Here is a 23,823-nt window from a genome sequence, read left to right on the forward strand (position 1 = left end):
AGCAGATTATTAAAGGACCTTGGCCTTTTGAAAATTTAGTGCATGGTGTAGATGTTGACAATGGCATGGGATTGAGCCTCTAAGTGATTGCAGACTCAAATGTCTTCTGCACACTGTACCTCGATCTCAAAAATGAGACAATCCTGGAACAGGCCTCTTGATTGAACAGCTTCTTGTTTGTTTTGTACATTAGCTCCACTTTAGTTGGGGAGCTTGCTCAGATTGAGGTGGATTATGGCAGCAAGGAAGATTGAGAAGAGTTGGTGGTGTGATGGCCCTGCCTGGCTTGACCCTGATATCAATATATGTTGTGTCTGTGGTGGACCCATGGATCACATCTTGCGTGTTATCATGGAGGAAAATGGTGACAAACTTACAGAGCAGCTGAAGTAAAGGAGGATGCTCCACAGTGTTGAAGGCCTTCGTAAGGACAAAGTGATGCACAAGGGTTGGTGCTGTTCCATGCATTTCTCTTGTAGTCTCTATGCCATGAAGATTATGCCCATGGACGGCAAAATCCAGACTGTGTCTGGTAGATGCTCTTTAGCTCCAGAGAGAAGATGATTGTGGACAATTCTTATGAAAACTTTCCCTGTGGGCAACAGCTTACTGCAGTCAGACCTGTCACTTTTCTTGAAGATGGTCAGAATTACACCCTCTCTGATATCTGGAAAACTCTCCCCCTCTTCCAGATAAGGGAACTGAGATCGTACGTTTGAGTTAATGGAGCTTTCACACCTTTTTTTTTGCTTTGGTGAGGATTTCACCTGCCCCTGATGCTTTGCTCTTCTTTAACTGTCGAATGCCCTTTTCCAATACATGCTGTGTTGGGGTTGTGCTAAGATGGTAGCAGTAAGTAAGCTGTGGGATGGAGTTGAGGACACTAGTGTTGAAGACAAAATCTCTGTTAAGAGGATTTTCCAAAAGGCACCATCTGCCTCTCTCTTCTTGATGAGCACTTCCCTATCTTGGCCAGCAGTGGACTGGGGCCTTATGGAACTATTGGTAATCTTGACCACGCTAAAGAAATCACGTACATGATGGTTATCAGCTAACTGCTGGACCTCTTGTTCTTTGTGCACCCACCATCTGTTCTTTAGGTGGACCTCAGCCTTCAGCTGCCTATGCAGCTGATTTCTAGATTTCAACTTGACTTGCTGTTTCAGGTTTAGAAATGCCTTGCCCTCATGGGTTATCAGCTCCTGGTCATTCTGATCAAACTAGTCCTGGTGTTTCCTGCTCAAAAGACTGAGCCTCTCTTTGCAGGTGCTGATCGGGGAGGTCCTGAGGGCAAACCAAGCGTTATGGACACTTTGTGTCTCTGCATCATGGGGAGTCATCGAGTCAGCAGAGAGGTGCTGGCTGAAAGGCCTCAGCATTGATTTTCCTGTGGCATAGTTTCTGTTATGTTGCTGCTTTGGGTCAACATTGATGTTGTTGACACAGCAAATTAAGCAGTGGTCCATCCTGCTCGTCTTTGACAGAATTAGATGGGGATTATGATAAGGCTGTATTGTAAGAATGGATATTTGATGACGGGTGTGGACACAATGGAGCAAAGGTCCTCTTTCTGTCCTGTAGAAATTCTGACTCTATGTTATAAGGTTATTGCTGGAGTAAAAGGGATGAATCTTTCTTGCTGATGTTTGTAATATGACCTTATAAACAGTTCTTGTGTATAGTAATTTCATATATTGTAATATAGTTTGTGTATTAAACTTTTGTTTAAAGCACGTTGGCAGCCTCGTTTGAATATATTCCATAACTGACCTCCACAATATAAAAAAAAATCATGATTTAGGTTTGTCCAGTATTACCATCAGCTGGAATCATAAGACAATGCCAATAATTTGCTCCATAGTCTGTATCATGACTCTCAGACCCGACAGGTCCATGGGTAATTGGCACGTTATAATAAAACGTTATTATACATCTTTGGCATGTACTTTCGGTTGTTGTAGGTCATCAGGATTTTTACTGAATAAAAGAATTTCTGTTCACAAAGGCTCCAAGTTCACTGGTGCTTTGATGGCCACTGAGGGGCATTTGATTACGCCTGACACATTGGAAAGCCCTTGTCAATATATCTGGCACTAACAGCTCTGGCCTTTTGAATGGCCTTTCAGCTTTGTGAATTCACTGGCCTCGCCTTCCCTTTTGGTGAAAGTTTCTATTCCACAACGGCTGGAAGTTCCCTCGCAATTCAAGACTTTGCTTTGATACCACATCCTTTAGTAACACATCCTTTGAATTGTCAATGGTCTGACAACATATAATCCTCATGCATTGAAATTTAATTTGAAACACAGCATTTAATTCCAATCAAACACATGCACACACAATTACCTTTTAAACACGCCAGTCGCCTTCCTGCCTTTGCAATGCAGCATTGCCACCTCACTTCCTTCCCAGTACCAGCATGATTCAGTCCAAAGTTCCCAGTGTCTCCTGTCGGCTTCTATCGCCTCTCACCACCCTGTCCTCTGCTCCATTAAGAATGAAAAACAAAACAGTTCTGAAGAAGAAGAAGCAAATTATGTTAGAAGACAAGAACAGAAAGATAGCTATTGGAAGAACACCACAGGAATTTAAAAAAACGGAAGAAAGGTTTGCATTAATGTAATGTTTCGTAATGTAATGTGATGTAATGTTTCTCATACATCAGCAAACAAAGTACAGTCATAACAACAAACATAGGTCAGACCTTGAGCCTGTTCCAAGGGGAGTTTGCAACTGATACTCCATATACCTCTGTGTGTCCCAATCCCATAATAACTTTGGTTCACAAAATTTGATGAGTCTCAAATTATAATTATCAATTGATCCAGTGTCAATGGTCATTTGCAGAAGCTACCAAACTTCTCCCAACAAAGTGTAGCTTTGCTTCTTCATTTCACTCCTTGAAAGATCTGGCTTTAATGTTTAGACCATGCCTTATGGTCCTTAAATCACCAAACAACAGAAATAGTTTCACTATCAATATTACCTATTTCCTTTAACATCTTTAAAATGTCAATAAAATCAGCCTTTGATCTTCTCAGCATTATGCAACACAGTCCTAGTGCACATAATCTCTTCTCATAATTTAATTCTTGAGGTTCAGCCATCATTCTGCATTGCATATGCATTGGTGGTGGTTCAGAAGAAGTTCACTAGATTTAGGTTGGCCAGGCTAGATTTGTTTCCACTGGAATTGAGAAGAGTGAGGAATGTCTTGGTTTAAGTATATAAGACTGTTCTTGACAAGGTGGACATAGCATTAGTATTTCCTCTGGTTAAGTCCAGATCTGTTGGACACTTAAAAAACTCTACAGTGTGGAAACAGGCCATTCGACCCAACAAGTCTACATTCACCCTCCAAACAGTATCCCACCCAAACCATTCTCCCTATTCTATCCCTGTAGCTGTAACACTGCATTTGCCATGGCCAACGCACCTAACCCATACATCCTGAACACTATGGGTAATTTAGCATGGCCAATCCATCCATCTTGCACATCTTTGGACTGTTGGAGGAAACTGGAGCACCTGACAGAAACCCATGCAGACATGGGGAGAACGTGCAAACTCGACACAATCAGTCACCCGAGGGTGGAATCCAACCCTAGTTCCTGGTGCTGTGAGGCAGCAGTGCTACCCATTAAGCCACTGTGCCGCCTGGCAAATTAATGGTCACCCTTTCAAGGCAGAGAGGAGGAGAATTCATTTTCTTCTGACGGTTGTATGTCTTTGGAATTCTCTGCCTCAGAAAATGGTGGATGAAAAAGTAGGAATTCAAAACACAAACAGATCAGCCTTGAGCTGAGAGCAGGCTGGAGGGACCAAATGGCCTACTTCTGCTCCAAAATGATATATTTGAATTCTCGCAAATTATGGTGAACTTGCTCCAAGGCCATAATATTGTTTCTAATGCTCACAGTCCTTCAGGTGAGGTCTTGAGCAGCCAATGCATGACTTGTATTCTGTTGTATTCTAGATCTGTAGTTATAAAGGCAAATATTTTATGAGCCTTTTTGATATTATTTTACTGTATTGGTTCACAGCATTTGAATGCTGTATATTCCCGGGTCCCCGAGGCTCTTTGGGCCTTCACATTCTAACATTTCAACCTTTAGAAAGTATATTCTTTAGGTCTATAGTAAACAACCCTCATATCTGGGCCTTTGCCCTCCAGGGTTTAGAAGAGTAAAAGATGATCTAATTCAATCAACAGAATTCTTACAGAGCAAGCATAGGAAGGATATTTCCCCTGGCAGGGGAATCTAAACTTAGGGAATACAGTTCCAAAGTAAGGAATAAGTCATTAGAGCTGAAATAAGGAGGCACTTCTTCACTCAGAGGATGGTGATTTTGTTTGTGATTCTCTGCCCCAGAAAGGGCCAATGTCAGCACAGCTGGCTAGGGATCGACGTTCTCTGGGCTCCATTGGTCAGTCCTGATCGGTGTTGTCTGGGCTCCATTGGTGGGGGTGGATCGGTGTTGTCTGGGCTCCGTTGGTTGGGTCTGTTTCCATGGCGTCGGTGAGGGTTGAGGATGAAGGGGACACTGCGGGTCCGGCTGTGGCCGGAGGAGAGTCCGAGGCTGAGGCCGGGAGTTCGGGAGAGGCCTATCCGGAGTTTGATAGGAAATGCATCTTTTGTAGAATCGGGAACAGAGAGGAGTCGGTGGATCTGCTGCATTGGGTGAGGAGGCGGAAGTGTTTGAAACATTTATTTCCGGTGACTGTTAAACTTTTGTGAAAAACAAAATTTGTTTGTGGATTAGACAGTGGCATGGCCCTGACAACATTTCGGCAGTTTTACTGAAGACTTGTGCTTCAGAGCTTGCCGCTCCCCTGGTCAAGCTGTTCGAGTACAGTTACAACACCTATCAATGTGGAAAATTGTCCAGTTATGTCCTTTACATAAAACGCAGGACAAATCCTATCCGGCCACTCACCGCCCCATCAGTCTACACTCAATCAACAGTAAAGTGATGGAAGGTGTCATCAACAGTGCTATCACGCAGCTCCTGCTCAGTGACCCCGCCCCAGTTTGGGTTCCGCCAGGGCCACTCAGCTCCTGATCTCATTACAGCCTTGGTTCAAACAAAAAGAGCTGAATTCTGGAGGTGAGGTGAGAGTGACAGCCCTGGACATCATTTGACTTAATGTGGCATCAAGGAACCTTAGCAAAACTGGAATCACTAGGAATCAGGGTGCAAATTTTCTGCTGGTTGGACTCATACCTGACATATAGGAAGATGGTTGTGGCTGTTGAAGATCAGTCATCGCAGTTCCAGAACATCACTGCAGGTGTTCATTAGGGTGATTGTACAATGTTTAGTACCATTTGAGATTCATAAGATTCTGCATCAGTCCAAGTTCAAATGTACCTGGACATTGTCTAGGTTTGCACTGACAAGTGGCAAGTAATATATGTAACAAGTTGCCTTCAAGCTGCGTTTTGGAACCACTGCAGTCCATTTGGGTGTAAGTAGATCCACAATTCTGTTAGGAAGGTAGTTCTAGGATTTTGTCCTAGCAACATTGAAGGAACAGTGATATATTTGCCTGGGTGAGGCAATGACCGAGTGGTATTAACGCTAGACTGTAAATCCAGAAACTGAGTTATTGTTCTGGGGACGCAAGTTCAAATCCTGCCATGAAATCAGTGCTGATTGTCAGGAAAAAACCCATCTGATTCACTTAGGGAATGAAATCTGCCATCCTTACCTAGTCTGGCCTACATGTGACTCCAGACCCACAGCAATATGGTGGACTCTTAACTGCTCTATAGGCAGTTAGAGATGGGTAATAAATGCTGGCCTAGCTAGAGCTGCCCACATCCTGTGAATGAATAAAAAAAAATTAAAGTCACGTTCGTGGCTTAGAAGTGATGTTAATTTGCAGGTACTGGTGTTCCCATGTATTTGGTACATCTTGTATATGGTATACACTGCTGCTATTGTGCCTCAGTGAAAGGATTGAATATTGAAGGTAGTTGATGGGGTGACAATCACATGGACTGCTTTGTCCTGATGCTGTCAGGCTTCTGGAGTTTTGAAGCTGCATCCATCCATATAGTCGGGAGCATTCAATCACACCAGATGGTGGTCAAGTTTAGGGAGTTAGCAAGCAAGTTTCTCACTGCAGGATCCCTAGCCTCTGACCTGCTGTTGTCGCCACAACAACTATATAGCTGGACAACTTCAGTTTCTGGTCAATGGCAAACCAGAACATGTTAGTAATCAAGGATTCAGCAATGGTAGTACAAACTGAATGTGAAGGGATGATGATTAGATTCTCTCTTGTTGGAGATAGTCAATGACTGGCATTTGTGTGGCCTGTTGTCTTACTGTATGTTAACACTTACTCTTCCCTGTCTGAGGAGTCACAAATGGTGCTGAATGGCACTTTTGTAATCATCAACAATCCTTCCAACTTCTGACCTTGTGATGAAGGGAAAATGGACGTGGGAGACAACGCTGAGGAACTCCTGCAGTGATGTTTCAGAACTGAGGTTAATGACCGCCAATAACCACAACTTTCCTTTATACTAGCAATAACTCCAATCAGTGGAAAGTTTTTCCTGCTTCCCACTGACTCCAGTTGGGCTAGGGCTCCTTGTTGCCCCACTTGGTCAAATGCTGCTGTGATGTTAAGGGCAACCACTTCTACCTCACCTCTGGAGTTCACATCTTTTGCACATGTTTGGCCCAAAGCTGTAAAGAAGTCAGGAGCTGAGTGGTGCTGAAGCTAAAGCTGAGAATCAGCCGATTATTGTTTAGTGCTGCTTGATAGCACAGTGGATGACCCTTTCATCATTTTGCTGATGACCAAGACTTGACTGATGGGGTGGTAATTGGCTGGTTGAATTTGTCCTCCTTTGTGTGGACAACCATATCACATAATTAGTGTCAGAATTGCAGTATTGTTATGGCACTGAAGGAGACTATTCACATCATTGTGACTGCACCATTTTAGTTTAGTGCCAATTTTTGTTCCCCACCTAATCCTTCACATGTCTTTGTGTTAAAATAATCATCCCTTCTAAGTGTCACAATTGAATCTGCCCTCACATCTAGGCAGTGCATTCCAGACCTTGATGGTTTTTTCCTGGGAGAGAAGTGCTTTCTCATCTTGCATTTACTTCTTTCACAAAAACACTAAATCTGATCCTCTTATGAGCGAGAATAGTTTCTCCAACATTATTAGCAATTAATCTGATAAAACTTTCAACTAAAAAGAATTTACAATTACATTTAGAATATTTACAAATCATCAGGCAACATTTTACATTGTGTGGAAGCCACACTTTCAAAACATTAAGCTTTGACAGGGAAGATGCCCAAGTTGAAGGGGAAGCCAAGGAGGGAACAAAAGCAGTCAAAGCTATATTATATAGAGGATTTTGAAATTGAAGAGGGTTGGGGTCGGGGTGTGTAGGGTCCAAAAGAACAGCTGCTAATGATGGAAGTGAAAGAACAGACCTATGATGCTGCTTGGCCTGCTGTGTTCATCCAGCCCTGCACCTTGTTGTCAAGGAAATAGCTCATATGAGGGTGCATTGGTGGTGTAGATTCGAAAAGTGAGGCTCAAATGGAGAGATTTAACACTCCGTTTACACTCAGTGCAGCATCTTTAGGAAGCAAATTAGCTTTTCAGCAATGCTAAAGTTATAGTAGAATCAGGGTCCAACCTGACACTGGAATAAAGTGGAATGAGGGAGTTTGAAGGAAAGATTTTTATTCTGCCTCACCAAGATTTCAGTTAATGCTTTGTTTACACTACATGACTTTGACATGAGTGCAAGGTTGAAGTCCTAACCACTAAATATTTTGAGGTGAAAATTCACTTTTATGCATGAGTGAGTACAAATTTCTCAGTTTGCTAGATCCAGGGAATTCGGCAAGTGCAGGAATTTAAGTCTGGAGAAGACCAAGTTAGAAGTTGAGAATTCTGTGAACTTGATAATTCCAGTAAATCATTTCCTGACTTTCCAATGCTAGAGCACCATCTACAAAATACAACAGGAGTGTGATTTAATAATTTCCACTCAACTAGATGAGTTCAGCTCCAACCACACTCAGGAAGCTTGACATCATCCAGGACAGAACATGATTGGCACCCTATCTACAACTTTAAATATTCGCTTCCTATAATGCCAGTGCCCGATGACCACTACATTATAGCAGCTTGCCAAGAAACCTTTGAAAACACCTTCCAAACCTGCAACCTCTATCGCCAAGAGGAACAAGAGCGTGAGATACTACCAACTGCAAATTATCTTCCAAAGAGCACACACTCTTGACTTGAAACTGTATTCTTTATATTTGCTGGACCAAAATCCAAGAATCCCCTCCCTCTGTCATGTGGTTGCAGCAGTTCAGAAAGGTACCTCTCTACCACTTTAAGGACAATTAGGGGTGGACATTAATAATTGGCCTTGCCACTGACATCTACATCCCATGAATGAATAAAAGTAAATATATGCTATGATGCCAGACCTAACTGCTTCCAGCACTTTTAGTTCTGAATTCAGATCTTCAATGTATGGAGAGTTTTGCTTTTATATTTTTAACCTGCTGTATTAAATAGATATACAGCTGAGAAATTAAATATAATTATGAAAATGGCTGTCCACAGACAGATTCCTGGTCTAATCAGTATTTTGAGCAAAAGACTACATTTTTATCTCTTAATTGTCATAACATTATTAAGTAAGTCATCAGAGATATTAAAATGCTGAATTGTTTTTGTGTAGGATGACCAGTTTGCTTGCTTTAGGGACATTCGACCTGGTGCGCCCCATCATTATCTCGTTGTACCAAGAAAACACATTGCAAATTGCAAATCTCTGAAGAAGGAGCATATATCAGTAGGTGAGATTGCATTCACTTTGTTGTTCAGATCATATTACAACACTTACTTCATTATCTTTCAATTGAACTGTGCTTGTAAAGGCTTTACAAATATATTTCATTAAGCTTTAAAAATACAACTCTTTGGATGAGTTTTGATAGACCAAAGACCAAGTTTAAATGCATTAGATACACTAAGTCGTAATTATAAATGTTTCATTTGGTGGAATGATTGCCTTGTGGTCACATCTTTAAGTTGTGTATATATTTTAAAAATTTCCAAGTCAAGATGGTGAGTGGCTCGGAGGGCAAATTGCACTTGGTGGTGTTCCCATGTATCTGCTGCCTTTGTCCTTCTAAATGGAAATGGTAGTGGGTTTGGTGGTGGAAGGTGTTGTCGAAGGATCTTTGGTGAATTTCTGCAGTGTATCTTGTAGATAGTACACACTGCTGCTACGGAGCATTGGCAATGGAGGAAGTGGCTGCTTGTGGATAGAGTGCCAATCAAGTGGGCTGCTTTGTCTGGGATGGTGGCAAGCTTCTTAATTATTGTTGGAGCAGCACCCATCCAGGCAAGTGGGGAGTATTCCATTACACTCCTGACCTGCGCCGTGTAGGTGGTGGACAGGCTTTAGGGAGTCAGGAGGTAAGTTACTGACCACAGTGTTCCTAGCCCCTGACATACTCTTACAGCCATTGTGTTTATGTGGTGAGTCAAGTTGAGTTTCTGGTCAATGGTAACCTTAAGGATGTTGATAGTGGGGGATTCAGTAATGGTAATGCTAATGCATGTCAAGGGGCAGTGGTTAGATTGTCTCTTATTGGAAATAGTCATTGTGAATGTTACTTACCATTTGTTAGCCCAAGTCTGGACATTGTCCAGATCTTGTTGCGTTTGAACATCGTAGAATCATAATCCCTACGGTGTGGAAGCAGGCCATTCGGCTCAACAAGTCCACACCAACTCTCCGAAGCGCATCCCACCCACACCCATCCCCATACTCTTTCCCTGTAATTTTCACACCCCTGAACACTATGGGCAATTTAACATGGCCAATCCACCTAACCTGTACATCTTTGGACTGTGGGAGGAAACCGGAGTGTCTGGCAGAAACCCACGCAGACAGTCACTCAAGGGTGAAATTGAACCTGAGTCCCTGGCCTTGTGAGGCAGCAGTGCTAACCACTGTGCTGCCCAATCTATATACAACATTGGGGAGAGGGGGACTGGAGGTATCCCTGACCCGGCCCTGGCCTCCTTCATGGCTTGTCATGTGAGGAGTGGTTGCTTCAGTATCTGAGGAGTTACAAATGGTACTGAACATTGTGCAATCAACTGTGAACATCTCCATTTCTGACCTTATGATGGAAGGAAGGTCATTGTTGAAACAGCTAAAGATGGTTGGGCCTAGGATACCACTCTGAGGAACTCTTGCAGAGATATCCTGGAGCTGAGACGACTGACTTCCAACAATCTCAACCATTTTCCAATGTGTCAGGTATGAGATCATCCAGTGGAGAGTTTGCCCCCGATACTCATTGATTCCAGTTTTGCTTGGGTTCCTTGATGCCACACTGAGTTGCATGCGGCCTTGATGTCAAGGGCTATCATTGTCATCTCACCTCTGGAATTAAGCTGTTTTGTTCCTGTTTGAACCAAGGCTGTAATGATGTCAGGAGCTGAATGGTCCTGGCAGAACCCAAACATAGCCTGGCTGAGTAGGTGCTGCTTGATAGCACTGTTGGTGTCATCTTTCATCACTTTACTGATGCTCAAGAGTAGACTGATGGGGTGGCAGTTGGCTGGGTTCGATTTGTCCTGCTTTTTGTGCACAGGACATACCTGTACAATTTTCCACATTCTTATTTAAAATACAAAACAGACTTGTGTATTCCTTTGAATGCAATGTTAATTTTCTCCTGGTTGGTTTTGTAATGTTTTGCTGCTGTGACTGGTGTACGCTCTGTGCTACAAATTAAGAGGAAAAGATGATTAGTGCTTTGTCAGTTTAACCCATGAGCTAATGTTGCCAATACTAGGTACTGCCTTTACTTGTGAGCCACTTAATTTTACCAGAGTCCTGTTAGTAGGAATGAGATATGGTAAGGTGCCTTATTGACCTACTACCTGCATGTGCTCAGAAAGCAATTGAACAGCTGGCTGTTAAAATGGGGGAGGACTATATTCTAAATTATAAAATCTGAATTGTAGTTTTACATTATTTGTTTTTATTCTACGTGCTGCTTCTAGTGTATATGATTTATGGTTATGTCATGCTCCAATTAATTGCAAAATTATATTTTAATGAAAAGTTCAAAAGATGGTGAACATCGGAAAAAATGCACTTCAACAAAATGGTATTGATGATCTGGCAGATGTAAGGTATGTACAGTACTGCAAAAATAAAAGGATGCTTGACAACAGAATATGATTCTGAAGAAGTTATGTTATGGCATTTATTTGATATCTACCTATGGCCTTTTTAAGTAATCTTCTAAAAAGGCATGCACAAAGCTCAAACCAATTAAAAATAATAAACTATGATTTAGTGAACATTTAAGTGAATTGTGTGAAGCAACATTCTGTGAAATCTGTTGGTAGCTCACCTTGTAGCTGAGCAAATTACATTGCCAGAGGAAGCTAGCACTCAGTTACTGTGAGGGCTGTTATCTAAGTACAAGCTAGATGCAGGCATATGCTGTGACATTGTAATCTACTGAATTCCTCTAACTAAATGTTCTAAAAGGAACTGCAAATGTTAATATCAAAATGGTATTAAAATTACACCCAGCAGAGTAACATCTCTTCACTTTTAATTTTACTGTGAACATTTTGATGTTTCCTATAATTTTGGTTGAATTATTTTCACAAGTTTAGTACTTAAATTACACTGAAGGTACTTTCTTTTATAGTGAATAACCTTCATATTTTTGTATGAACTTAATTGTCTTAGTTCAGTTTTGTTTTGAAGCTTTATGCTGTGATTTTTGTACTATCCCAGAGTGTCATCAAAATAGTTACCAAAGTATTGGACTTGTTTACAGGCTGGGCTTTCACTTGCCCCCATTCTGTACAATAACTCATTTGCACTTGCATGTAATGGCTCCAGCCAGTCAGATGGGATTTATATCGAGAATGATTTACCGAGTTAATTCCTACTGGTTTATTACAGTAAGTATATTGTTTCTATTAATCAATTGTATGATAGGTGAAAATGTAAGCCAATTTGCACTGGTCTTGCATGATTTTGTTGAAATATGCACTTTCTAATGTTAATGAACAATCAGTTTCAATCTTTGGCCTGTCTGTAATGGCATTGGAGGAATAGTTCTTGTTTTCAGAAGCTAAGGCATGGGATGAAAGCAAGGTTATGGAGGACACACAAAAAAGACTAATTGAGACCACAATCGGATCAGCCATGATCTTTTGATTGGTGGAACAGGATAGCAAGCCTCAATGGCCATCTCCTAATTTCCAGATAGACTTTCGTTCTCAATTATTATTGCATGATATCTTCTGTCGGTACTGAGAAAGGCTGTTAATCAAAATTTATTGTATTTTATTTTTATATTTTGAAGTTAAATGGTTCTATACTTTTGAGAAGCCACCTGGCTTTTATCTTCTAGAAAATTGCCAAAAGAAACAGAACAATGAGTTGTTTTATGCTGCATATTTTGGAAACTGAATTGAAATTGCCCAAATACATTTTGCATGGAATCCATATAGGCAGTAGGGAGACGAAACTATCATGTGATCAATGTCAGCTACGTTTTAAGATTATCCTCTGAAAGATTCAACAAAGATCACACTGCTTCACTCAATCTCAATTATAGATTGTGCTTTGCACACATTTAACCTGACTTACCACACTATAGGATTTTTTTTCTCTACTTAAAGGTGGACCAGTTGATTGAAAATCTAAAATCTCTTCCGGATGAGTGAATGATGGAAGATGCTACATCCGTGCAGTTAAGTACTACTGCAGATACTTCCAGAAAACATCAAGACTGAAGTTGCTCTTTGACCTGGATTTAATCAACAAGAACTAATTTGTTCCCATCAGAATTGAACAAGAAATCCATTTGGTGGGTTTCTGTTTTTTTCAAATTCATAACTTTTCATTCAGGAAGTAAGGATCTACACCTGTTCTATAAACTGTTTAACAAAGACTACGAAATTTACATGTGTGTAAGTCAAAGATAACGGTTTGTTAAACTTGCCAGCATGCAATTAGTGGCACACAATTGGTAAGGTTAGCTGGATATAAAATTGGAAAGACTGAAGAACTTTAATTACATAATATTCTTATGTACGTTTTGTCTGAAATACCATTTGAAATATTTAATTACATCAACATTAAAGTAAAACATCTTACTATGTGTGTAAATATGCTCCATGTGCAATAAAATATCTTGTATCTGGAAGGTTATTTGTACACGACTACGTAATATTTACTCATGCATTAGTATAGATTAGGATTTTCGGATATTGTAACAAATTGATGTTCTTAATTTATGGAACGAATACGAGGACACGAAATAACTTTTGAATGTAATTCAGAAAATGTATAATGTGTTCTTACAGATGGACCATAAAAATGAGTCACTATTGTGCCATCATCTTGTATTGAATTGCTTGTTCTAACATAACGGCTGTTATAGATTCCATTAACTTGAATATTAATCAAAATAGAATCATTATACAATTAATATCCAAGAGAATAATCCAAGCCATTGCTTATAAGTGCATAACAGTTTGAATTAAATGTGTTCTCTGTGCCATGCCCACCTGATGCTCTTATAATGCAGCACTCTCTGACTTAGTATACTGCATTTTCTGAAGTGTGTTAACACTGAAATCTAATTTACAGCTCAGGACTATGAGATGTTGGCACCTCTGACATGCTGGAAATTCCATTTTGTGTTTTATCCTTAATGTCTTAAACACTGGCAACCAACAACTCTTAGAGAGTCAGCGTGTTGGCAGTGGGTGTCTGTGGATAGTGAAAGATAGGAGGCCAGCCTGGGCAACATTGGCATTTTTTAGACAGTATAACATAAAAGCAGTGTGCAAATAAAACATTGAGGTGCAACCTGAAAACTGAAATATGTTTTCACGAGGTACATTTTTGCCATTTATAGGTTGCCCTTTAAGGTCATGAGGGTATTCTTTTGTGCATATTTGGTTTCTATTTTGAAATATTAGATATTGGAATAAGCATACTTAAAAGTGAGATGCTCAGACCACATGTGGACGTGACAGCACCACTGTACTCAATGATCTGCTAGTGCAGAAATTGGTGAGATTACCTTCTACCAGTGTGAATCAGGTGTAGTTCAAATGTAGTTTTTTTTTCACTTTCCTGACCTAGAATTACTGGATCGTGAGTTAGGACTCGAGAAATGTGCCAGTTGATACCAAAAAAAAACTTGTATTTTCTCTGCCAAGTCAAGCTTGTCAGACATTACTTCTTGTTGCATGATGTCTTGACAATCACTTATTATGTCATCCAATATGCAAAAATGTATAATAATGAAGAGCATCTCCTATTTGTGTGTTTTGTGCTTTTTACAGATCTTAAGTTGAGGCATAAAGTTGAATTCTTTATTCAACACATTAACGTGATACACAATCTGTTTAAAACAAATGATCAGCAGTTTTTTTTCATTCTTGTTCTTATGATCACAAATCTAAAAATTAATCCCTGGACGTGCAAAGCTTCAATTTCAAAGTTTTCAAATTCTTTCGTGGCCTGCCACCACCCCACTATCCAGTTCATCTCTATAACTTTTCTAAAAGATGCTAATTAAGAATAATGTCAGATACTGTTTTGCAGTGTTGTTGGTTTTTGATTGTAATTCTTTAATTTCATAAGTAAATTGTAACAGCCTTTTTAAAACAAATCCTAAAACATTAACAGCAGTAGGTAGCATAAAGTGCACTTGCCAATGAAACTCCATCATGCAGTTTACATTTTGGTTTTCCCCTTGAATTCTTGTGAAATATCCTGATAAGTATAAGGCAAAAATCTTGAGCAAAATGTGTCTTTTTTTATGTAATACTAAAGTCTTTCTGTGAATATACCTTATTGAAAGATTAATCCTCAGGAAGTGATTAATTCATAGTTTGATAAAATACTTGACCTTTTGCATGTAACTTTTCCATTGAAAGCATCCCTAAAAACAAACAAAATACTGCAGATGGCAGAGATCTGAGAACAAAGTGCTGGAGAAACTCAACAGATTTGGAAGCATGTATGGAGTGAGCAACAGAGTTATCCTTTCAAGCACAATATAATCCTTCTTTGGAACTGAGAATGGGTAGAAATAGTATAGGTTTTATACGGTTGATAAATTTGAGGAGGGGCAAGTGGAACAAAAGGAGAGATTAGGCACTGACTGGAGGTGTTCCCCAAACAATCACCTAGACTGTGTTTAGTCTCTTAATGTAGAGGAAACCATTAGAAAGAAGTGATTTATTTGTGCTATCTCAACTGAAAGTTGTATTTAGCATCTTTGATAGCGAGGAGTGAGGTGGTAAAAAGGCAAGTGTTGCATTTCCTGCAATTCCATGGGAAGGCGCCATGGAAGGGCATGAAATGTATGGTAGAAAGAACCATACCTTCAGAACTCTGGGAGGTAGGGGAAGATGTGTTTGATGGTGACACATGCTACAGGTGATCAAAATGGGGAAGGATGATTCTTTGAATATGCAGGCTGCCAAGAGAAACCCTATTGTGGTTCTTGGAGGTAGGAGAAGGTATGAAATTGGGAGTGCCAGAAATGGGAATGGACAAGGTTGATGATCCTGTCCACTACAGTCCATTACAGTGTGGGAGATCCTCACCGGAGAAAGAAGAAATACATGTCAGAAACGCCTATGTGGGTGGCATCATCAGAACAAACGTGACAGATATGTAGAAACTGGGAGAATAGAATTCGTACAGGAAGCAGGGATTAAGGTGGTGTCTGAAACCACCAGGGAGAAGTGCAATACTGCAAATGATAAAATAAAGGATGTGCTATATCTACTAATTCTCCCCATAAACTATGCCAAGACAGTGGAACCCACAGGATTTCACAGCCCCATTGTTTCAATTGATTTCCAGTTTTATTCATTAACTTAGAATTATATGCTTTATGGGGATATAACTTTTTGTTTTGAACTACAAAAAGTAATATTTCCAGTTTTATCATTGCCCACTTATTGTAAAGTGAGTATATACTTATATATGAGTTTGCCGTCAGATATCATATTTCCACAAAGATTTCCAATAGGTAAACGAAACGGTAGCTTCATTCATAATGCTCCCAGTCCACTTAAGTTTCCCCCATGGCTTCATGTCACAATGTATTTTGCATTAACTTATTAGCTGATCTGTTTTACATTATATGATTAAGAAGGGAATCCTCGCTTCTTCCCAATCTTTTCCACTTTAGGAAGCAGGTGTCTGCTTCAACTTGGACATGGTCTGTCCATGCAGTCAGTTTGAAGAATAAAACTTGATATGGTTTCCACTACAATCAGTTTATTAGAAATGGAAGACTATTTTTTTGCTGCTGAATAACACTGCTTTATCTATCTGAGATAGAAGAACAGTTCTGAGATGGTCTATATGACAAGGGTGAACAACAAGTGCAGGACAAATTGGTAATGAGTGGGATCTGTTACAGAAAAGATGCACTCATCAAATGACATGACATCTGTTACACTTGCCGGGTGCAAGCTCTGTTGAGTGACAAGGACAGCTGAGCACTGGCTTTCTACCAGGACAAAAACTGTTTCTGAGACAGGGTCATTAAAACAGTAAATATGATCTTATATAATTTTTAAAACCTGTCATCTCTCAGGATATCTATATAGGCTTACATTTGACACTGACAACAATTCAACATTCAGTGAAGTATCTGGTTCTGTCATCAATCTATATTGTGTTCGTTGACCTTTAATAGATGGCTTGGGTCTGTAATAGTTACCCTCAGCACTGATAGCTGAAAGACAGCAGGGGGCAAATATCGAGGATTCTCATCCCTGACTATGATTCGGTATTCCTAGTGAATTATGTTTCTGTGTAGACATTGGATAGGGGAAGAATTGAGCTTCTTTTCCATATCCCTATGGTTGATGACCTGCCAATATTCATAATCTGGGGTTCCTACATGAATCATAAATATGAGTTGAGGTACAGCTTGTGCAGATGCCACAATATGAATCAATGCATTCAGTAGTGAAACAGTGAAAATTAGGCAAACTAGGGTTTCAAAAAGTTGAGGGGCACAGGTCATTGTAGATGTTTGTGCTGTGACAGCACAACTTGAGGAAATAAGTCTAAAAGTGGCAACTGAGATGTGACAAAAATAAAACTTTTTTTTTCTATTATGGAATAATGGGATATTTGGTACTGCATGCTAGCAAAGATAGTTAACGATAAAAGTTGGTAACTTTGTTAATTGGAGTTAGGTAAATATCTATTTAGCAGCAGGGTTTAAATAATTAGAAGTTAGCAGCTTAGGTTAAACAACTCCATGGAACATGATGCCATTTCAATTGGAAAGTCATTTGTCACTATTTCATATATGGTAGTTATTCTGATGTTCTATCAAATTAATCATGGGATTTCAAAGAGGAATTCTGTGGCAGTATCTTTCAGGAGAAAGTTAGGTTGGATCAAAACTAAAATGACACAATTTGTACATAGATTATGGAGTGAATGGACTGGATGGGGTAAAAAGCTTTTGATGTCACAAACATTTTTATATTCACTTCAGAGTTTGTGTTATTGTTCCTTTTCTCTTGTAGTTTTGTGCTACAGCTTATAGTTTGAGGTTTTGGTTGACATGACTAGAGAAAAGAGCCTGCTATTCATTTCACTTGTGTCCAAATTTTGTTTTCTGGTTCCAGTGGTGCATTTTATTTTCCATGAAGTCCATCGGTAGAGTGTTCAGCAAGGAAGCTTCAAATCCCATCCTGATTATGTAGACATGACACAAACATAATATAACCAAAGGTGACGTAACTGCTACGGGCTAGGAAAGGCAGGAAAACAAAAATGTCAAAATGATCCTAATTATGAAAAACACTATACTTTTAAATTCTTATTAGTTAGATATTTTCACACTGATGTAAAACAAAATGTTGTTGCTGCAAAATTTAGTTTTGACAAACAGGACCAAATGCAACATGTCAAATTGTTTGTTCTTTCCACTGAAACTGTTAAAGTTAATGGACAGAAAGAATGAGTTAATTGTAACCTAGACTCATGAACAGTTTGGCAAACATTAACAATTGGACAATTCCATTAACTAACTGCAGTTTTGAATCCCAATCAATTCCCGGGAAGAAGGGAAGACACATGAATACATGATCAATGCTGTGAGCTAAGCACCCATCACTATGAGAGAAGCTATATCATCTTTCTGCTGTATAAACAACAGAAATTTTCCCTTACAGTGCAGTTCTATAGCTCAGGAGATTTAAAAACCGAGATAAAAGGTTATGAAAGACTAGGTGATCCTGCAGGCTGTTAACTGAATATAGTTCTGAGGCCTGTGCGTAATAGTGTGACTGGGACACTACAAGAAAGGACACTGTTGAAGCATCAGGACTGTTATCTCCAGACTCAAGAATTAACAATCAGGCTGTGCGTGAGTGACTATAAGTTTCATTCAAATCATATGGAGGTTTGCCTCATGGTTTTGTTGGTTTAAGGAACTGAAAAATTTAAGCATAACCTAAAATGTGTTTGTCACAAGTATTTTGTTCTTTTACTTCTGGGGTCCAAGAATGATTTTAATGAGGAAGGGAATGGAATCCCTCACACCACAGATGCTGTACAACCTATTGAGCATTTTCAACATTTGTAGTTTTTGGTGTTGTTGTCAATTGAAGCAGACCTTGTACAGATTATAATTCTGATTTCCTACCAAAGTCCAAAGATATGCAGGTTAGGTGGATTGGCCATGCTAAGTTGTCCATGGTGTCCAAGGATGTGCAGGCTAGGTGGGTTAGCCACAGGAAATGTAGGGTTACAGGATGGGATGGGGAGGGACGGGGGACGGAGTGGGGGGTTGAATTGGGTCCGGGTGGGCTGCTCTTCAGAGGGTTAGTGTGGACTATATGAGTTGAATGGCCTGTTTCGGTTGTAGGGATTATGTAATTTTAGCTTTGCTATAATGTCTATCTCAACTAAAACAATGGAACTTCAAGGAATTTTTCAATCAGCCCTTATCCTACCATTTGAAAAGGTTCATATGTTATATTGTGAAAATGATTGTAAATTTTGGAGAAATATACATGCAAAAGTCAGAAAGTGATTAATTTGTACCTGGGTCTTTAGTATCCTGTCATTACCATTTGCTCTCAGTGATATGTTTTTCACTGGAGCCTAGGAGGTTGAGGAGTGACCTTATAGAGGTTTATAAAATCATGAGGGGCATAGATAAGGTGAATAGTAAGGGTCTTTTCCCAAGGGTGGGGGGAGTTCAAAACTAAGGGGCATTTTTTAAGGTGAGTGGAGCAAGTTTTAAAAAAAAGGACATAAGAGGCAACTTTTTTAAACACAGAGTGGTTCGTGTGTGCAATGAACTGCTAGAGGAAGTGGTGGATACAACGTTTAAAAGACATTTGGATAAGTATATAAAAGGAAAGATTTGGAGGGATATGAGCTAAATGCTGGCAAGCGGGACTAGTTTAATTTGGGAACATGGTCAGTGTGGACTAGTTGGACCGAAGGATCTGTTTCCACGCTGTATGACTGTATGGAAGCATACTGATATATCTACAGAGTCAGTTTGGGTTGAGGTCAGGAACAAGAAAGGAGCAGTCACTTTGTTAGGGGTTTTTTTTACAGACCCCCTAATAGTTGCAGAGAAGTGGAAGAGCGGATTGGGAGGCAGATACTGGAAAGGTGCAGAAGTCACAGGGTTGTAGTCATGGGTGACTTCAACTTTCCAAATATTGATTGGAAACTTTTTAGTTGTAATATTCTAGATGGAGTGAATTTTGTCCAGTGTGTTCAGGAAGGATTCCTGACACAGTACGTAGATAGACCAACACGAGGAGAGGCCACTTTGGATTTGGTGTTTGGCGCTGAGCCGGGCCAAGTGTTAGACCTGTTGGTAGGAGAGCATTTTGGCGGTAGCGATCATAACTCTTGTTACTTTTACAATAGTCATGGAAAAGGATAGGTACATACAGCAGGGTAAGGTTTATAATTGGGGGAAGGGTAATTACAATTCTGTTAGGCAAGAACTGGGTAACATAGAATGGGAACAGATGCTGTCAGGGAAGACCACTATTGAAACGTGGAGATTGTTTAAGGAATGCATACTGCGTGTGCTCGATATGTTTGTCCCTAGCAGGCAGGGAAGATGCGGTCGAGTGAGGGAGCCTTGGTTCTGGAGACAGGTCGAACGACTGGTTAAGAGGAAGAAGGATGCTTATATAAGGTTTAGGAAACAAGGAACGGAAAAGGCTCTAGAGGGATACAAGTTATCCAGGAAGGAGCTGAAGAAAGGGCTTAAGAGAGCTAGAGGGGGGCATGAGGAAACCTTGGCAGATAGGATCAAGGAAAACTCCAAGGCTTTTTTCACGTATGTGAGGAATAAGAGAATGACCAAAGGGTAGGGCCGATCAAGGATTGTAAAGGGAATTTGTGCACGGAGCCTAAAGAGATAGGAGAGGTCCTTAGTGAATATTTTTCTTCGGTATTCACAACTGAGAGGGGCCTAGTCGTACAGGAGGACAGTGTGAAACAGGCTAGTAGGCTAGATGAGGTCGATGTTAGTAAGGAAGATGTAGTAGGAATTTTGAGGAACTTGAAGGTAGATAAGTCCTCCGGGCCTGATGGGATTTATCCAAGGTTTCTAATGGGAAGCGATCGCAGGGCCTTTGGCGATGATCTTTTCGTCCTCACTGTCCACGGGTATAGTGCTGGAAGACTGGAGAGCGGCAAATGTCATTCCCTTGTTCAAAAAAAGGGAATAGGGATAACCCCAGAAATTACAGGCCAGTTAGTCTTCTGTCAGTGGGCAAATTATTGGAAAGGGCTCAGAGATAGGATTTATGATCACTTGGAAAGGCACAGTTTGATTTGTGATAGTCAGCATGGATTTGTGAGGGGTAGATCATGCCTTACAAACCTTATTGAATTCTTTGAAGAGGTGACCAAACACATGGATGAAGGTAGAGCAGTGGATGTGGTATACATGGATTTAAGTAAGGCGTTTAATAAGGTTCCCCATGGTAGGCTCATGCAGAAGCTAAGGAGGCATGGGATAGGGGCAAATGTGGCAGATTGGATTCAGAATTGGCTGACCCTCAGAAGACAAAGGGTGGTAGTGGACAGAAAATATTCAACCTGGTGCTCAGTTACGAGTGGTGTATCACAAGGATCTGTTCTGGGTCCTCTTCTATTTGTGATTTTTGTAAATGATTTGGATGAAGGAGTGGAAGGGTGGATTAGTAAGTTCGTGGATGATACGAAGGTGGGTCGAGTTGTGGATAGTGCGGGGGGCTGTTCGAGGTTATAATGGGACATTGATAGGATAGAGAGCTGGGCTGAGAAGTGGCAGATGGAGTTTAACCTTGAAAAGTGAGGTGATTCATTTTGGAAGGACAAACTTGAAAGCAGAATACAGGGTTAACAGAAAGATTATTGGCAGTGTGGCGGAGCAGAGGGATCTTGGGGTTCATGTCCACAGTTCCCTGAAAGCTGCCACCCAGGTGGATAGAGTTGTTAAGAAGGCGTACAGTGTGTTAGCTTTCATTAATAGAGGGATTGAGTTCAAGAGCCGTGGAGTTATGCTCCAGCTATACAAAAGCCTGGTTCGGCCACATCTGGAGTATTGTGTCCAGGTCTGGTCACCTCATTACAGGAAAGATGTGGAAGCATTGGAAAAGGTGCAGAGGAGATTTACCAGGATGTTGCCTGAAATGGAGGGAAGGTCTTACGGGGAAAGGTTGAGAGAGCTAGGGCTTTTCTCTTTAGAACGACGAAGGATGAGAGGTGACGTTATAGAGGTGTACAAAATGATCAGCGGTATAGATAGAGTGGACAGCCAGAAACTTTTTCCTCGGGTGGAGGTTGCTATTACGAGGGGGCATAGTTTTAACGTGAGTGGAGGTAGGTTCTTTACTCAGAGTGGTAGGGGCGTGGAATGCATTGCCAGAGAGGGTAGTGGAGTCGATCTCATTAGGGGCATTTAAGCGGCTATTAGATAGGCATATGGATGATAGTATAAAGGTAGGGGTAAAGGTTAGATAGACCTTAGGATTAGTGTAAAAGTTAGGCACAACATCGTGGGCCGAAGGGCCTGTACTGTGCTGTACTGTTTTATGTTCTATGCCTGAAAAATAATAGAAACAGAAATTCTGCACTAATTTAAAAAAGGTGTCGGGATAATGCAAATACACCTCAAATGTTGGATCTGCAGGCCTCCAGATCAAATGTTGGGTAGTGGGATTAGACCGGGTGGCTTTTTTTGGTTACAAAAATAATGGATCTCTGTTGGTGCCGTAAACTTTTCTTGATTCTATGCAGTACTGCCGGCAAGTTTTGACAAATCTTACAATACTTACAAGGTCATTCACTCGAAACATTCACTATTTCTTCTTCATAGATACTCCCAAACCCGCTGGTTGTTTACGGCATTTTCTGTTTCTATCTTAGCAGCATCCAAGTTAGTTTGCATTGTAACATATATTTAGTACATCGTCGAAAGTATTTGCAATAAAATATTTGTTTCTATTGCTGTAGGTCCTAAATACAATCAAATTTTTATGTTGTCGACGTTTTTCAATAAAGGCTTAAAATATGCGTAGCTTCACTGCAGTGCAACCACATCAAAAGGTGCAACTTCACAAATTGCTCAGTCTTATTTACCACAAATCTAACTTCACTCAAGCAGCGTGATGACAGTGCGATCATCCCTTCCTTGCCAAAGCATTTCCCCTTCAAAGTGAACCAGACCGTGTTTTCTCGCTCGCAGCAGGATTCCCACCACTTTATTGGAAATTGTCACGTAGGCATCAAACAATCTCCCAAAAGTTATATATATGTCCCCGTCTGGCCCGGTTTCTCCGCACCTTCTAATAACATAAAGCAACTCTTCGACTTCTTTTCCGACATGGGTGTGTGCATCTTTACCTCTCTGGTCTGTTTTGGATCCCTTTTTGGGACGCCCGTATTCTTCATCCCCTCTGTGCAACCGCAAAGTCACCGCATGGGAGCCACTAAAAGGATTGTACCTCTGGTACTGCTTGTGGTCGTCGGCCCATTGCTGCCACTTCTGCCTCAGGCTTGTTGTTCCGTCCTGTCCTGGCACTTGGCGATTGCTACCACTCTCTGCCATTTTTATTCCAGCATATTATCAGGATCCCCTAATCCTGGAAGGTTATCGCAGCCATTTCCGTCCCTCTAACAATCAGCAGCAGTAAAGTTTACTTCGCTTTTAACGCGACCGTCCACGTATCGCCGCTCACTTGCATTGAAGATGTTCAGGCTGTTTTTGTTGTTAAAAACCCACGCCAGGCTGCGGCTTTGAACATGCTCGTGTCTGTCAGAATCAGCTGGGATTATTAAGATTGACGGGTTAAAGAACCGATAGGAGAAACATTCCATCTGGACACCAATAGGGAAGAGCCGAGGGTGGGAGTGCCGCCTTTCCATTGGACAATGCAACTTATTGCAATCTATTTGTCACTAATACTAAATAATAGTCACCCCAAGTTGTGGATGAAATATTCACTTTTTAGTCTTTTTTTATATACTCTGAAGTGCCACTACGTACAAATGAGTGACCTTCTCACTACAAAATCATAGTGACGTTTTTGTTTTATTTTGTTTTAAAACTAATAACCATCACGCCAACAAACACACGCGTGTGGCAATTCAATAGTTACATGCAAAACTTGTTACAATCAATGCAAACCATCAAAAATTAGGGGGAGAGAGGGAAGAGTCTAAATCGAAATGCAGTTGG

At 40.5% G+C, this 23,823-nt stretch overlaps 2 protein-coding genes across 2 annotated transcripts; one reads left to right on the top strand and one right to left on the bottom strand.

The window, feature by feature from the left end:
* Positions 1–4,424: 4,424 nt before the first annotated feature.
* hint3 (histidine triad nucleotide binding protein 3) lies at positions 4,425–13,461 on the top strand. Its single transcript, XM_020531164.2, has 5 exons — positions 4,425–4,682; positions 8,745–8,862; positions 11,155–11,224; positions 11,887–12,013; positions 12,740–13,461. The coding sequence occupies exons 1-5, from the start codon at positions 4,512–4,514 to the stop codon at positions 12,782–12,784; spliced, it is 531 nt and encodes a 176-aa protein (XP_020386753.1). The 5' UTR covers positions 4,425–4,511; the 3' UTR covers positions 12,785–13,461.
* Positions 13,462–13,533: 72 nt separating this feature from the next.
* si:dkey-29b11.3 (actin-binding Rho-activating protein-like) lies at positions 13,534–23,477 on the bottom strand. The gene is made up of 2 exons (XM_020531166.2): positions 22,421–23,477; positions 13,534–17,868 (listed from the first exon to the last, which is right to left on the bottom strand). Exon 1 carries the CDS (start codon positions 23,191–23,193, stop codon positions 22,738–22,740), a length of 456 nt encoding a protein of 151 aa, XP_020386755.1. The 5' UTR covers positions 23,194–23,477; the 3' UTR covers positions 13,534–17,868; positions 22,421–22,737.
* Between the last annotated feature and the right edge of the window lie 346 nt (positions 23,478–23,823).

This window comes from Rhincodon typus, chromosome 5 (assembly GCF_021869965.1).
Source record: "Rhincodon typus isolate 14 chromosome 5, sRhiTyp1.1, whole genome shotgun sequence".
Classification (NCBI taxonomy): domain Eukaryota; kingdom Metazoa; phylum Chordata; class Chondrichthyes; order Orectolobiformes; family Rhincodontidae; genus Rhincodon; species Rhincodon typus.

Excerpts from the sequence above, each read along its gene's own strand:
- si:dkey-29b11.3 (XM_020531166.2), bottom strand. The coding sequence starts at position 23,193 with ATGGCAGAGAGTGGTAGCAATCGCCAAGTGCCAGGACAGGACGGAACA.
- hint3 (XM_020531164.2), top strand. The coding sequence starts at position 4,512 with ATGGCGTCGGTGAGGGTTGAGGATGAAGGGGACACTGCGGGTCCGGCT. Across the intron at positions 4,683-8,744 it reads CGGTGGATCTGCTGCATTGG|GATGACCAGTTTGCTTGCTT; the intron begins GTGAGGAGGCGG and ends GTTTTTGTGTAG. Across the intron at positions 11,225-11,886 it reads GATGATCTGGCAGATGTAAG|GCTGGGCTTTCACTTGCCCC; the intron begins GTATGTACAGTA and ends ACTTGTTTACAG.